A 16,742-nucleotide genomic window follows, 5' to 3' on the forward strand; every position below is an offset into this window, starting at 1 on the left:
ATTATTATTTCCTGTAATAGTTATACGTTGTACTTGTACTACAATGTCATTAAATTAACCAAGTGTTTCCGTGTATAATTTTATGGTATTGCCTTTTTGCTTACAATTTTTTTCTACTGTTTAGAATTACCATCCTACTTTTGTGTTTGCTAATGGTTAAGGATTCCTTTTTGAATCAATTGAGAAAAAACAGTTTCACAGTGGCAATTTCGTAGTGCCGAAAAGAAAGAAAGATTTGCACTGATAATTGGGGGGGGGGTCCCTGTCTTTCTTAAAGGAACACGTTGCCTTGGATCGGACGAGTTGGTCAAAACAAAAGAGTTTGTAACCGTTTTTTATAAAATGCATATGGTTGGAAAGATGTTTTAAAAGTAGAATACAATGATCCACACAAGTTTGCCTCGAAATTGCGTGGTTTTCCTTCTACTGTGCGAACTAACATGGTCGGCCATTTATGGGAGTCAAAATTTTGAACCCCATACATGTAAATGGCCGACGTGTTAGTCGACGAGGTAAAAGGAAAACCACGCAATTTCGAGGCATGTTTGTGTGGATCATTGTATTCTACTTTTACAACATCTTTCTACCCATATGCATTTTATAAAAAACGGTTACAAACGCTTTTCAAAGACCAACTCGACCGATCCAAGGCAACGTGTTCCTTTAAAAGATGGAAGTGTTCAGGGTGGCTGGGTTGGGTTTTACGTCAAATTTCTGCTCCTCTCGCCAGAGCTCCAGTAAAGTGAAACTAATTACATTCATTCTGATAGTTATTTTGAGAAACTAAAGTCAACTTAGTGTATCAATTAATGCAGAGTGCATCGGGTACATCGGGTGAATAAATTAATGACAAACTTCTGGAAATGTTTGCTCATTGGTGATCAAAGTTGCCCCACAGAAATACGGAAAGCACCCTTAGTTCATACGAATGAACGGTTGGGAAAAGATTTATCACGAATCTTTCTTTAAAAAAAACACACGACTGATTAAACCATAAAAGGTCGACCTGTAAGTCAAAGAGAGAGGGGGGCTCATACTGTTTGTAGGGGTTGTGGCTATTTAAAGTACCGATCCATTAATTTGGGTGTAAGGGTTCTGGAGCATTGGGTTGCTCCTTCTAATAATTATTTTATGTCCTGATATTAGCAAAGGCGCTCAATTTGGTCACGGCCCCTTCCATAAATAGATTTTTGTTTGTTTAGGTCTTGCGATTACCGATTGTGGATGAGACCTTATAACAATAGTTACCTCCGCGTGACTGTGACAGGTAGTAGGCCTTTTGTTATGCCGTTGTTAATTGATTAAAGGAACACGTTGCCTTGGATCGGTCGAGTTGGTCTTTGAAAAGCGTTTTTTGACCGTTTATTATAAAATGCATATGGTTAGAAAGATGATGTAAAAGTAGAATACAATGATCTACACAAATATGCCTCGAAATTGCGTGGTTTTCTTTTTACCTCGTCCAAAAACACGGTCGGCCATTTATGGGAGTCAAAATTTTGACCCCCATAAATGGCCGACCGTGATAGTTCGCGACGTAAAAAGAAAACCGTGCAATTTTGAGAGATACTTGTGTGGATCATTATATTCTACTTTTAAAACATCTTTCTAACCATATACATTTCATAACAAACGGTTTCAAACGCTTTTTATAGACCAACTCGTCCGATCCAAGGCAACGTGTTCCTTTAAGTCGGTTGCTATCCTACACAACCAGTCCGCAGATGTCGATCGATAGAGTCGTGTGTGTACTTTTGTTTACAAACAATATTGTGTGTATGTACATGTACTCATTGTATGTACATGTACATTTGACCTTTTGAATGCGCAACCTGCCTAGAGCTCTAGCTAGCTGCACAAACAACGCTCCGTATACCGCGCCGTTTAAGTACCCCTCTAACCTCCGGTCGGTGCGGTACGTCGCGACACCAGCTTTTCTCCGTCCGAGCTGCAATAACAAACATTGTCTCTCTAAAAGATTGCCAACACTTTCGCCATGGGGAGGACATCAGGAAATCAAGTTGAAAGGATTGACCAGCGATATGGTGGCCAAAGTAAGTAAAGTAGAAAGTGAGCTGTCAAAAGTTGATGCTAAGTTGGTGGAGGAGCATCATGGAGGTGGAGGTAGGACCTCCATGCTGGGTGGAGCAATGTCTTCAACTTCAATTCAGGGGCCTCAATTCAGGTCAATCCAACCATTTCTACCTCCATGATCTAACCATCCAACGGAGGTTGATTGTTTTACCATGGATTGGAGGAAGGAAAATGGAGCAAAGCTGCATGGTTTTACCATGGAGTACCATGGATTTTATAGATTTTACCGTATTCCGATTCTGAAAATACTAAAATATAGCTGTGTTACTGTATTTAGGTCTGGTGCATGTAGATATTACATTATTAGCATCTTTCGTATAAAAACTACGTACGTACATGCAATGAAAGGGACAAGCTCAAGCTAGAGTTGATTATTCGCTGATCTGATATCAACCTCCATGATCTGACAGTTATGACACTCATAAATAACACTCGGGTCAAATTGGAAAAGGCACTACTTTCTTAATGGTCTATTTCGTGGGGCTATTATTATAAACAACAGAAGGCAAATTTCCATCATTTTCTATATAATTATTTGTGAGTGTGGAGTCCCTCCCAACATGCCCAAGTCAAGTCATAAACATCGATAATGTCAACAGACCATTGTGACTTGAGTCCGAGTCCAAGTCTGAGTCGTTGACCAGCGTGACTTTAGTCCGAGTCCAAGTCAGAATTATTATTGACCATCGTGACTGAATTGAGTCCGCGAGCTAGTCCAAGTCAGAATTATTTACCATCGTGACTGAGTCCGAGTTCAACTTCAAGTCTGAATTACTGACCATTGTGACTTGAGCATCGTGACTTGAGTCTGAATTATTGACCATCCTGACTTGAGTCCCAGTCCAACTCTGAATTATTGACCATCGTAACTTGAGTCCCAGTCCAACTCTGAATTATTGACCACCGTAACTTGAGTCACAGTCCAACTCTGAATTATTGACCACCGTAACTTGAGTCCCAGTCCAACTCTGAATTATTGACCATCCTGACTTGAGTCCCAGTCCAACTCTGAATTATTGACCATCGTAACTTGAGTCCCAGTCCAACTCTGAATTATTGACCACCGTAACTTGAGTCACAGTCCAACTCTGAATTATTGACCATCCTGACTTGAGTCACAGTCCAACTCTGAATTATTGACCATCGTGACTTGAGTCCCAGTCCAAGTCTGAATTATTGACCATCATGACTTGAGTCACAGTCCAACTCAGGTTTATTGACCATCGTGACTTGAGTCCCAGTCCAAGTCTGAGTCATTGACCATCGTGACTTGAGCCTGAGTTCAAGTCTGAGTGATTGACCATCATCACTTAACTCCCAGTCCAAGTTTGAATTATTGACCATCGTGACTTGAGTCCGAATCCAAGTCCATTATTGACCCTTACAACCCTCATGACCCAAGTCAGAGTTCATTTCTGAGTCTTTGACCATTGTGACTTGAGTCTGAGTTCAAGTGGGGGGGTCTGAGTCATTGAGCATTATGAATTGAGTCCGAGTTTAAATCTGAGTTTGACCTTGTGACTTGAGTCTGAGTCCGACTCCAAGCCTACATGTAAGTCATTGTGACTTGAGTCCAAGTCCAAGCTCGAGTCAATGACCTTGGCAACTCAAGTCTGAGTCCAAGTCCGTGGGATGGACTAATCATTGTGACTCAAGTCTGAGTCCAAGTCCGTGGGATAGACGAATCATTGTGACTCAAGTCTGAGTCCAAGTCCGTGGGATAGACGAATCATAGTGACTCAAGTCTGAGTCCAAGTCCAGGGCGGGGATAGACCAATCATTGTGACTCAAGTCTGAGTCCAAGTCGGTGGGATAGACCAATCATTGTGATTCAAGTCCGAGTCCAAGTCGGTGGGATAGACCAATCATTGTGATTCAAGTCCGGGTCCAAGTCGGTGGGATAGACCAATCATTGTGATTCAAGTCCGAGTCCAAGTCAGTGGGATAGACCAATCATTGTGATTCAAGTCCGAGTCCAAGTCGGTGGGATAGACCAATCATTGTTACTCAAGTCTGAGTCCAAGTCCGTGGGATAGACCAATCATAGTGACTCAAGTCTGAGTCCAAGTCCAGGGCGGGGATAGACCAATCATTGTGACTCAAGTCTGAGTCCAAGTCGGTGGGATAGACCAATCATTGTGATTCAAGTCTGAGTCCAAGTCGGTGGGATAGACCAATCATTGTGACTCAAGTCTGAGTCCAAGTCGGTGGGATAGACCAATCATTGTGATTCAAGTCCGAGTCCAAGTCGGTGGGATAGACCAATCATTGTGATTCAAGTCCGGGTCCAAGTCGGTGGGATAGACCAATCATTGTGACTCAAGTCCGAGTCCAAGTCAGTGGGATAGACCAATCATTGTGATTCAAGTCCGAGTCCAAGTCGGTGGGATAGACCAATCATTGTTACTCAAGTCTGAGTCCAAGTCCGTGGGATAGACCAATCATAGTGACTCAAGTCTGAGTCCAAGTCCAGGGCGGGGATAGACCAATCATTGTGACTCAAGTCTGAGTCCAAGTCGGTGGGATAGACCAATCATTGTGACTCAAGTCTGAGTCCAAGTCGGTGGGATAGACCAATCATTGTGATTCAAGTCCGGGTCCAAGTCGGTGGGATAGACCAATCATTGTGATTCAAGTCCGGGTCCAAGTCGGTGGGATAGACCAATCATTATGATTCAAGTCCGGGTCCAAGTCGGTGGGATAGACCAATCATTGTTACTCAAGTCTGAGTCCAAGTCCGTGGGATAGACCAATCATTGTTACTCAAGTCTGAGTCCAAGTCCGTGGGATAGACCAATCATAGTGACTCAAGTCTGAGTCCAAGTCCAGGGCGGGGATAGACCAATCATTGTGACTCAAGTCTGAGTCCAAGTCGGTGGGATAGACCAATCATTGTGACTCAAGTCTGAGTCCAAGTCGGTGGGATAGACCAATCATTGTGATTCAAGTCCGAGTCCAAGTCGGTGGGATAGACCAATCATTGTGATTCAAGTCCGGGTCCAAGTCGGTGGGATAGACCAATCATTGTGATTCAAGTCCGAGTCCAAGTCAGTGGGATAGACCAATCATTGTGATTCAAGTCCGAGTCCAAGTCGGTGGGATAGACCAATCATTGTTACTCAAGTCTGAGTCCAAGTCCGTGGGATAGACCAATCATAGTGACTCAAGTCTGAGTCCAAGTCCAGGGCGGGGATAGACCAATCATTGTGACTCAAGTCTGAGTCCAAGTCGGTGGGATAGACCAATCATTGTGACTCAAGTCTGAGTCCAAGTCGGTGGGATAGACCAATCATTGTGATTCAAGTCCGGGTCCAAGTCGGTGGGATAGACCAATCATTGTGATTCAAGTCCGGGTCCAAGTCGGTGGGATAGACCAATCATTATGATTCAAGTCCGGGTCCAAGTCGGTGGGATAGACCAATCATTGTTACTCAAGTCTGAGTCCAAGTCCGTGGGATAGACCAATCATTGTTACTCAAGTCTGAGTCCAAGTCCGTGGGATAGACCAATCATTGTTACTCAAGTCTGAGTCCAAGTCCGTGGGATAGACCAATCATTGTTACTCAAGTCTGAGTCCAAGTCCGTGGGATAGACCAATCATTGTGACTCAAGTCCGATTCCAAGTTCGTTATTGACCATCGTAAACCCAAGTCCTAGTCATCAAAACTGTGATCATGGGTTGGACTCAAGTCAGAGTTTTAGTCATGGGTCCCACAACTCTGCATACAATGAGCCACCCATGCTCTTGTTTGAGATTGACATTGTTGATTAAACTTAATACTGAACAGATTTTCTTGTTTCTTTCTCTGCATATTAGATGAAGTGGATCCAACTCTTGGATCGGATGTCTACTGTGCAATGTTCATATCAGGCATCATACTACTGTTGACATTTCCTCTGACTATCTGGTTCTGTTTTAAGGTATAGTTACAGGTTGTGATCTTATCTATTGTGATTTTTATTCTTATTGTTTGTCAACAAAATTGTAAAATTAAACAAGCATTCAACTATTCATAATAACAGGAACTGAAAACATCAACCAAGGAACTGTTGCCTTTGAGGAGAAAAAAAGGAGAACAAAATGTATCTCAAATATTGAATGTATGGCTCTGCCTTGACAGTGATACCCTGGCCAAATTCTAGTCTTATTTAAACACCTGCAAGGGCCAGTCAACTCCAAGTTGTTTCAAATGGCTTTAATTTTAAAAAGCATCACTTCGGGCTGATGTAAGATGATTTGGACTAATGAAGTGACAATCTGCTGGGTAGTTGCAGGACAAATTTAGGGCAAACCATAGATTAATTTAAACATGAAAACAAAACATTTCAAATCATTGGATATAGTTGACAAAAAGTCCTGTTATTTTTTTATTTGCAATAGACCAATCCATATGCGCAAGGGCCAAAATCATGCTTAATTATCAGGCCTGTATGCTTCGCTTTTGAAAGGGCAAGGGCACCAAGGCATTTTTTTCTTGGTAAAGGGCACCCTATGAGGAAATTATAAATTTCTACTGGAACGCTTCAAGGGCACCAAGGCAATGACCAGGGGGCACAGAGGCAGTCACCTTCGTTGCCTCTGTGAAGTATCAGGCCTGAATTATTATTACATTAATTTGGTAAATTATATTTGGTTTGTGGTTACACCATGTGTTTTTACTTGCGAGTAAAGTTGGTTCTTTAGAAGACTTTGTTGCTATAGTTTTCATGAAGAGACAGGCATGTCAGTGTGCCCATGTGACATGCCCGCTCTTCACAATGTAAAAATGCTCGTATCTTTGTGAAAGCAGTGACGTCAATGTGTAGATACCAGTTGGTACTGAAGCACCTTAGTATGTTGGGTGATCATTGTCTTAGGTTTTATCCTATCCTATTGACCATCTCCACATCCACAGTATACACCATTAAAGTCTCACGTTTTTACCCTTCTTCAAGACGGTTGCAGAGTATGAGCGAGCCATTATCTTCAGAGCAGGCCGTCTGTTACCCGGTGGACCTAAGGGACCCGGTCTGTTCTTCATCCTCCCGTGCATCGATGAGTTCAGAGTCATTGATCTCCGGACACTGTCTTTTGATGTTCCACCTCAAGAGGTTGGTCCTATCTTTTTTTTTATTCATGAGTAATTGCTTTTAGCTATGAGTTGAGCTAAGAAGAAATTTACAATTTGAGCAGGATTTGTCTCCTAAAGTCTCCCTATTTAACCAACATCTATCTTCACAAGTACACAACAAATAATTCGCATTAGTTGACTTGTGCTGAACTCCAGCAATACATTCACTGCTAAAACAACCCTGTGACGTCAAAACTCGTATCACATTTGCATTCTTAAGAAGTAGAACCGGGCTTAAAATGTGTGGGGTTGAAATTCATCTCATGTTCTTTCCTCAGATCTTGTCCAAAGACAGTGTGACAGTGACAGTTGACGCTGTGGTCTACTTCCGCGTGAGTGATCCTTCCATGGCCGTGCTGAACGTAGAGAACTACTCCCGATCTACGGAGCTTCTAGCTGCCACCACCCTGCGTAATATCCTGGGCACCAAGACCCTGGCCGAGGTGCTGAGCCAAAGGGACGAGGTCAGCGGCAGCCTTCAGACCCTGTTGGATGATGCCACTGACCCATGGGGAATCAAGGTGGAACGGGTGGAAATGTAAGTCTCCCATCTAAAGGAAAACCTATTCAATACTCTCAAGTTACACATGTTTCCATTTGCTGCCAATTTATTGGTTTTTAAAGGAACACGTTGCCTTGGATCGGATGAGTTGGTCAAAACAAAAGCGTTTGTAACCGTTAAAATGCATATGGTTGGAAAGATGTTTTAAAAGTAGAATACAATGATCCACACAAGTTTGCCTCGAAATTGCGTGGTTTTCCTTTTACCTCGTCGACTAACATGGTCGGCCATTTATGGGAGTCAAAATTTTGACCCCATAAATGGCCGACGTGTTAGTCGACGAGGTAAAAGGAAAACTACGCAATTTCGAGGCATGTTTGTGTGGATCATTGTATTCTACTTTTACAACATCTTTCTAACCATATGCATTTTATAAAAAACGGTTGTAAACGCTTTTCAAAGACCAACTCGACCGATCCAAGGCAACGTGTTCCTTTAAGTAACTCAATGTTATAATTTCTCAATTGATTTGCAGTAGTTCTAAAAAAGAACTGATGGAGTGTTGTACCAACCCAACTCTTTGAAGATTTATTTTTTAGTGGGGAGGGGCACCCCTTCATAGCAGAATTGAATAGTACTGATCCGATATCCAAAGAACCATTCCAGAAGTTATTTGCAAGGGTACAGGGCTAAAAATTCATGGCTCTGCTTACTGCCAAATTCTGCGCTAACGATCACCTTGCTCCGATTGCAGGGCAAGCACTGAATTTCTGCGCTAGCTGTGTAAGCGGAGAATGACTAGATGTAGTGACGTGGAGTACGCACGCGCACAAGTCGAAATTCCCTGCTCACCCGTGAAATACGCTTGGTGTAAGCAAAAAATTCCCTGCTTCCGCAAGTGCAGTTTTTTTCCTTACGTTAAGCAGATCTAGCCATGATAGGTAACCAAAATTTAATTAACACCTGACCAGTAAATTGTGTAGCTTTGTACATTTAAAGTAACTTAAAGAAAATTCCTCCTCCAGGGGAGATGAATAAAATCCTGACCTTTTTCAGAATTCATGAAAAATTATTTGTCCCTTTTCTGTCATTACAGTAAGGACGTCCGTTTGCCTAGGCAGATGCAGCGAGCCATGGCCGCTGAGGCTGAAGCCTCCAGGGAGGCCCGAGCTAAGGTAAGCCCATTATTTAACGCACCTTTGGTGAGAGTTGAATCGTCTGAATTTGTTTTTCAAGCAGCATCCAAACACAAATTTGTTTCCTCCCGCTGAGTTGAATGTAAATATCTCCCTCAGTATTGAACAAAATCTACAAGATGCAAACGGCAGCTCTGCTTTAAAGGGTTGTGATACCTTATGTAGATCAGGTTTTTGGCCATGACATGAGTCCACCTTACTGTGAAGGAAGATGTAGGTAATATAACTTATCTGTAGATGTTTTTGAGAAAAAAGTGAAAATCGCGGTCGATGTTTACAGAAGAGCCGTTAAATCCATTGTACATAATTGTTCGTCTCACTTCAAAAAAAATTATTTTCCTTAAATTGTTCATTTCTCAAAAACTACAGTACCTCAGCAGGTAATAAAAGGGAAGCTTTCTACCATCATTATCTTAAAATAGTGTAATAGGGTAAATCTGTGGACGTATGTGTCTTACAAAAAGTACCCAAACCCTTGATAACACAAATCAGAGTGGGATGCGAAAAAGGCTTTTAATTAACCTTGTTCGATCAAGAATCAAGCTGCGCAAATATAAAATGTGTTTTATATTTGTTTGTTTTCTGAACAGGTGATTGCCGCTGAGGGAGAGCAGAATGCCTCCCGGGCCCTGAAGGAGGCAGCTGACATCATCGCTGAGTCTCCCAACGCCCTCCAGCTCCGCTACCTTCAGACTCTTAACTCCATCTCGGCTGAGAAGAACTCCACCATCATCTTCCCTCTGCCCATCAACATCCTGGCCGGGTTCATGAAGAAATGACAATCAACATCAACTACAGGCAAGCCTCGTGTGCAGAAGGATGAAGGTATGCCGATGCTTGACATGTAAGTATTTTTTGGGAGTTGGGAAGTTTGTACTACTGTTTGTTATGTTTGAGCATTTTATGAATTTTTTTTCACTGTTTTAAAGCTCTGGACACGCTTGGTAATTGTCAAAGACCAGTATTCTCACTTGGTGTATCCCAGTGAGCGTAGGCATAAAATAATATATCTGTGAAAATCTGGGCTCAACGGTTCTTCGAATTTGCAATAGAATCATGAAAGAGAAACACCCTCGTTGCATTACTTTGTGTGCTTTCAGATGCATATTTGAGTGAGAAATAACCTCTTTCTTAGAAAACTTTACATTCCTTCAGAGGGAGCCGTTTCTCACAACGTTTTATACTATAAATCAGCTCTCTATTGCTCATTACCAAGTGAGTTTTTATGCTAACAATTATTTTGAGTAATTACCAATAGTGTCTAGTGCCTTTCTTAGTAGACCAGTAGGCTGTGATTTATTAGTGTGGAATCATATTGAATTATTAACATTAAAACATGAAAATGCAACCAGAGCTCTCCCAAGGCTTTTTCAAAACTGTGGATCATTCTGGACCCAACTTTTGGAAGTTTGTCCGAAGCAAGCTGAATTGAAACAAGGTTCTTGGAATGCGTGCTTCTTGGTATTTATCTTGGTTTTTAAATGCCCCACTGTGCAATCTGCAGCATTCTTAGTGGTATTTCTTGAAGATTTCTTTAAATTGTATATTAGGTCAACAAGGTTTCTTTTATATATATTTTTGTGGCGTACATGTGTTGGCCGTTATTTGTGCGTATCGGCACACAATTTGCATCGGCCTGATCAATAGCTTGTACATTGGGAGAGCCCTGGCCACTGTCCGATCTTATTAATCATTACGATAACGAATAACTGACTTGGGAAATTTAGAAATTATGGAATGTTCAATTCCAGTTACACCAAACAACAGCATCAGAATAGTGGCTTGTTTTAAATAATGACTAAAAAACACAGATTTTAAGAGTGTAAAAATTGTTAAATAAAAATAAAATGTTCTTACCAAAAGTGTGAAATCATACAGTGATAGTTTTTCATCTCTGCATTAAAAGCACATGAATGGACATCCCATATGTTGAAGGCACTCTGGGGGCTTTTCCAAGGTGTAATGGATGTTACAGAATTGGTAGAACTGACAAAATAGTCGCAGACAGTGTTTATGTTTTTGTTACAGTTAAAGTTTAAAAAGTACTTGACTTAAAATGTTCTTGCAACAGGTCGTAAAGAATATAATCTGCATGATTGTTTCAATAATATGTCTGACACATGTCTGATCAACGTTATCATTTTGCACTGCTCTAGAATTGCAAAAGTAGGGGTTCAAATCCCACCCTAGTAATATGCCTGTGATTTTTTTTCACAGAATTCGGTAAAGTACTGACAGTATACACATCGGTGTAAAACAAAAATAGGACCTATGGTCAAACCAAAATGAATCTTTCTCCCTGATGGAAATTAAACAAATATATTAACTTCATGTTTGTTGATAACGCGGAGATGGAAAATTATCTTTCTTTTGATAAGTGTTTGCTGAGGAACTGTTTGATGGTTTTCGATTCTTTGTTCATGTTATTATTTATATAGGCTATGCAAGAGATACAATATACATGTTATACATCTATATCTGTATTTGATTTGTTACCGAATGTTTGGATTTTTCCTAGTACAATTTTTTGTTCAACATGTACTACATTTATTGTGATTGTAGAAGTAAGCTTCTAGCCATGATTCAAGCCTGGTTCATACTTTTATGGAATGCAACACGTTTGACGTCGCAGGCGATATAATGGCAGTGAATGTTCCGCAAGAGTTGAGCACATTCAATCATTTCAGTAAATTGTTCATTTTGAATCTGTGAAATGAAATGCGTTGCGCATTTTCCCAAAGTATGATCCAGGTTTCACTCCGTCCAATCTTATTTTGTTCAACAAGTATTAAGAGAAGGGCAGGTTTCAACCAGAGTATATTTAGATTTTTGCTTGTGTACATATTCCAAACTGGGTAGATGTCTTCGGTAAGTCCCAGCAACACAGTTCGGGGATGGGTTTTGCACCATGATAATTTTTATTTAGGGAGGTGTCTCCATTAGGCTCCACCCAGTTTTCAGGGTCGATGGTAGGTTTCTAACCAGTAGATTTACACCAGGGTAGATTTATACCTTGGAAGATTCAATGTGGGTACATTTTAGGTGTCCCTAATGAGTCTCCACCCAGTCATTTTTTTTTTCTTCACAAAAGTGGATTTCAATCAATAAGAGTTCCGATGTCGGATTCCATTGGGGTAGGTTTCTACCCAGGTGGGTTTCCACCCAGGTAGGTTTCTACCCAGGTTGGTTTCTACCCAGGTTGGTTTCTACCCAGGTTGGTTCCTACCCAGGTAGGTTTCTACCTAGGTGGGTTTTTACCCAGGTAGGTTTCTACCCAGGTTGGTTTCTACCCAGGTTGGTTTCTACCCAGGTTGGTTCCTACCCAGGTAGGTTTCTACCTAGGTGGGTTTTTACCAAGGTAGGTTTCTACCCAGGTTGGTTTCTACCATGGTTGGTAGAGTTAGGTTTCTACCAAGGTTGGTTTCTAGCTAGGTGGGTTTCCACCCAGGGTGGGTTTCTACCCAGGTAGGTTTCTACCTAGGTGGGTATCCACCCAGGGTGGGTATCCACCCAGGGTGGGTTTCCACCCAGGTAGGTTTCCACCCAGGTAGGTTTCTCCCCCAGGTTGGTTTCTACCAAGGTTGGTTTCTACCTAGGTGGGTATCCACCCAGGGTGGGTATCCACCCAGGGTGGGTATCCACCCAGGGTGGGTTTCCACCCAGGTAGGTTTCCACCCAGGTAGGTTTCTCCCCCAGGTTGGTTTCTACCAAGGTTGGTTTCTAGCTAGGTGGGTTTCCACCCAGGGTGGGTTTCTACCCAGGTAGGTTTCTACCTAGGTGGGTATCCACCCAGGGTGGGTATCCACCCAGGGTGGGTTTCCACCCAGGTAGGTTTCCACCCAGGTAGGTTTCTCCCCCAGGTTGGTTTCTACCCAGGTGGGTTTCCACCCAGGTGGGTATCCACCCAGGGTGGGTTTCCACCCAGGGTGGGTTTCCACCCAGGTTGGTTTCCACCCAGGTAGGTTTCTCCCCCAGGTTGGTTTCTGTGGGTTTCCACCCAGGTGGGTTTCTACCCAGGTAGGTTTCTACCCAGGTGGGTTTCCACCCAGGGTGGGTTTCCACCCAGGGTGGGTTTCCCCTTCTCGAGGGTATAGGTTTATTCCATCTGGGTAGGTATCTTTGGTAGGTCTCACAGTTAAGTTTTTACAAGGGTGATTTTTCACCCGAGTGCCTTGCAATATTAAGTTATTATCATATAAATTATTCCTATGTTATAAAGAATCAACATTGTATTTGGACACATTCCTATTTCAAGTTTCTACCGTTGAAAGTATTCATTTCTTTTTGATATGAGAAATAATAAAGTGTTTCTGTTCTGAACAAAGATTTCTGATCAGTCTTAAAATTACTACTAATTTTTTTTAAATTACCTTTTGAAATACCAGGTTTCGGCTTTCTTGGGCCTTTGTACTGTGCCACAGCTATGTCAATTGAAATAGGAGACAAAAACTCAATTAAATTGTAGGAATGCTGTGTCAGGGTCTGATTTCATTACAATGCTTAAATGGAAATTAGTGTCTAAAATATTTCTGCTAAACAACGGTAAGACGGATACCAGTGCTTCAAGTGAAGTAGTATTTAAGCTGGTAATCTTTTTGCTGGTAAACATATTTTGTTTATGCTTAGCTATCTTTTAAGCAGCTCTATGAAACTTGGGCCCTGATATTATGGAAGGTTGCCACTCCTTGTCAAATTGAGGATCGCTACTTGAATACTGCCTAACAAATTTATTTTGCTAAGCAAAAATTGAGTCGGACACCAACCAACAATGCAAACTAATGTAATTTGGGCTGGTAACCTTATTCTGCTAAGCAATACTATTCTGTGTTTGCTTACAGGCTTTATGAAATTTGGCTCTTGCTAAATTAATCGCGTCAAACCAGCAGTTGTGAGCGCCGTATAATTATAATTATGTATATTTTTAATAATGGGTTGTCGGTTTTTCTAAGTTATTTATGGACATATCAGTTCATGCGGGTTCTTTTGAAAGCTAACAGGAAAGCAGTCATCTAATATGATTTAGATTAATGATAAAGGACTGCTTTTTGGAGAAAGCTCTCAAGCTATCAGCGTATCATGAAGCGTCATGTACCTTGCCTCAATCATTAGCCTTTTGTTTGCCAATCAATAAATCAATCAATCAATCAATCAATCAAAATCAATCAATTAATCAATCAATTAATTAAAATCAATTTATAAAGTGCTCAAATCAAAGGTTTGCTCAAAGGCGTCAAGAAAACTTGTAAACGCTCATTTAAAGCTTGTGCTTTAATTTCGTTTTATATAGTTAACAGAATTGGGAAAGTGTAATGTCACAGTACAAATCATTATGGTGATACTGACAAGTTGTCTCACAATTGATCTTATTGCTTGTAAAATCAAGCCCAGAAGAAAGAAATAAGTCATTGATAGTAGGCCTCCTGAACCAAAGGGCTTTCAGAAGTGTCTTGAACGTGTTGAAGGATGTTGTGTCCTTGCTGTAATTTGGAAGTTTATTCCAGAGTTTGGGTCCGTATACTGAGAAGGCTCCATCGGCAAAAAAATGATGTGGCTTGTATTTGGCACAACAAAATATGTTTAACTTGAGCTATTAGATCGAAGGTGTCTCCTGGAAAAACCATTACAAACGGAGTATAATGTTCACATCTCGTCAGATTTCCTAATAATTCAACATCACAGTTCAATTAGCGTCATCTCATTTTCATTATCTCCATAGAATAAATTAATTCCCGGTCGAATGAAGTAGGCTACGTCAATTGCCGCATTATGTGTAAGCCATACCACCATGAATCATACTTTCTGTTTTGCTGATGGGGAAAATAAAAAAAAAGTGGTTTTTATATAAAAAAATAGTTAATGATCTGTTGTTTCAATCCTAGCAAAGTCTTTCTCAAAAGCTAAAAAGCCTAGAAAGCTCAATTTAAAGCCATTGAACACTTTCGGAACAGAATTTTTTTTTTAAGTTCACAGATTTACAAATAACTTACAGGGTTAACAGAATGTAATGGTAAAAGACTTCTCTTGAAATATTATTCCATGAAATGCTTTACTTTTTGAGAAAACATTAAAACAATATCAATTATCGATTTTGAGAATTAAGGATTTATTTTAAACACATTTCATGACACGTGCGGAAACGTGCGGAAACAAGGTTGGGTTTTCCAGTTATTTTCTCCCGACTCCGATGACTAATTGAGCCTAAATATTCACAGGTTTGTTATTTTATATATAAGTTGTGATACACAAAGTGTGGGCCTTGGACAATACTGTTTACCAAAAGTGTCAAATGGCTTTTAAAAAAAGTTGTTAACTGTAGTTATTGGTCTTCAAACTTGTTTTTATCAGATACTGTAAGTTCATCCTGTTCAGTGTTGACCTTAATAACAAATGCGTGGGATATAACCTGTACCAATGTTTTTTGCTTTTGTGTATTAAAAAAAAAGGTAAAAAAGTAATAATAGCTGCTTCTTACATAGCGCTCATTTCTTTCACTCAGTGTTCAGTGACGCTCAAGGCACTTCATTACTCAGTATTTTTCTGCAAGGTATGTGGGACTTTGTTTGAATTTATGAGACCTACTCCTTTTACATAGCACCATGTAATGGTTTACAAGGCTCTGTGGCGCAATACATACAGTATGTATACAGCCAATAAAACCAGGAGCACTTTCTCTACTCGATAACTGCACTGGGTTCTTTTACGTGCGTTGCACAACACACGGGACCACTGGCTTTACGTCTCATCGAAGGACGAAGCATCATGGTTAAGTGTCTTGCTGAAGGACACAGGTGTCGCGTCTGGGACTCAAACACTCTGCTGAACAGAAACACCAGAGCTTGAGTCTGGTGCTCTTAGCCAGGTCCCTTATTTGGCGTGATGAGAATCCATGGCCAGCATTCATTAATGCTGTAGTACACGGGGGTCCTGACAAAGATGGCGGCAGTATATGTAGGAGACAAGACTACAGAGGTAATTTATTCCTTGGTGTGATTTGAAAGCAAGAATTCCCCACCTTTCTTCTTCTTATATTTTGTTCCAATGTTCTTCTGGTAAAGGGGCACATCTATCTGTGAGGAAAATTTAAATTTGTATTCTATGTTTGCAAAGGGCACAGCAAAAGCACAGGGCACCAGGGCACTTGCTGTGGGTGCTTTGGGGTATTCCAAGGCCTGCACATACACCAAAACATGAGTGCTCAACTATATTATAAATGTACATAACATTATCGCAGTAACTTGCAACATAAAAAGTTTCCAAAAAGCACAACTTTTTGAATGGAGACTTCTCCAGAAACAAAAGCAATAAATAAATGAAAGCTTGTTATGAAAATCATAATTTAAAATTGAATGATATCAAATGTCTTTGAGTTAGTGGTTCGGAACATTTGCTGTCGGTTGAGAACAATTTATTGATGTCATGAGGTGACGATTTGATTAATTTGATTGCATTGGGCAGTCTCTTACTAACTCAAGCATAATTCCTGAATGAAGTTGCTCTTTCCAAAAAACTATTGCCTGTATTTTATGAAGCTTAAAGGCACTGGACACTATTGGTGGTTGTCAAAGACCAGTATTTTGACTTGGTGTATCCCAACATTAATGCATAAAATAACAAACCTGTGAAAATTTGGACTCAATTGGTCATCAAAGTTGCAAGAGAATAATGAAAAAAGACACCCTTGTTGCATTGTTTTGTGTGCTTTCAGATGCATAATAAAAGGCTTCGTTCTCAAAAATTATGTGAGTTGTTTCTCACAATGTTTTAAACTATCAACAACTCCCCATTGCTCATTACCAAGTAAGTTTCTATTGTGAGTAATTACCAATAGTGTCCAGTGCC

General features: G+C 40.7%; 1 protein-coding gene across 1 annotated transcript; it reads left to right on the top strand.

The window, feature by feature from the left end:
• Nucleotides 1–1,864: 1,864 nt before the first annotated feature.
• On the top strand, nt 1,865–15,305 carry LOC139944251 (band 7 protein AGAP004871-like). The gene is made up of 6 exons (XM_071941228.1): nt 1,865–2,054; nt 5,912–6,015; nt 7,030–7,185; nt 7,484–7,743; nt 8,804–8,882; nt 9,494–15,305. The coding sequence occupies exons 1-6, from the start codon at nt 1,997–1,999 to the stop codon at nt 9,680–9,682; spliced, it is 846 nt and encodes a 281-aa protein (XP_071797329.1). The 5' UTR covers nt 1,865–1,996; the 3' UTR covers nt 9,683–15,305.
• The last annotated feature ends 1,437 nt before the right edge of the window (nt 15,306–16,742 follow it).

Source organism: Asterias amurensis, chromosome 11 (genome assembly GCF_032118995.1).
Source record: "Asterias amurensis chromosome 11, ASM3211899v1".
NCBI lineage: Eukaryota > Metazoa > Echinodermata > Asteroidea > Forcipulatida > Asteriidae > Asterias > Asterias amurensis.

Excerpts from the sequence above, each read along its gene's own strand:
- LOC139944251 (XM_071941228.1), top strand. The coding sequence starts at position 1,997 with ATGGGGAGGACATCAGGAAATCAAGTTGAAAGGATTGACCAGCGATAT. Across the intron at positions 7,186-7,483 it reads TTGATGTTCCACCTCAAGAG|ATCTTGTCCAAAGACAGTGT; the intron begins GTTGGTCCTATC and ends TTCTTTCCTCAG. Across the intron at positions 7,744-8,803 it reads AAGGTGGAACGGGTGGAAAT|TAAGGACGTCCGTTTGCCTA; the intron begins GTAAGTCTCCCA and ends CTGTCATTACAG.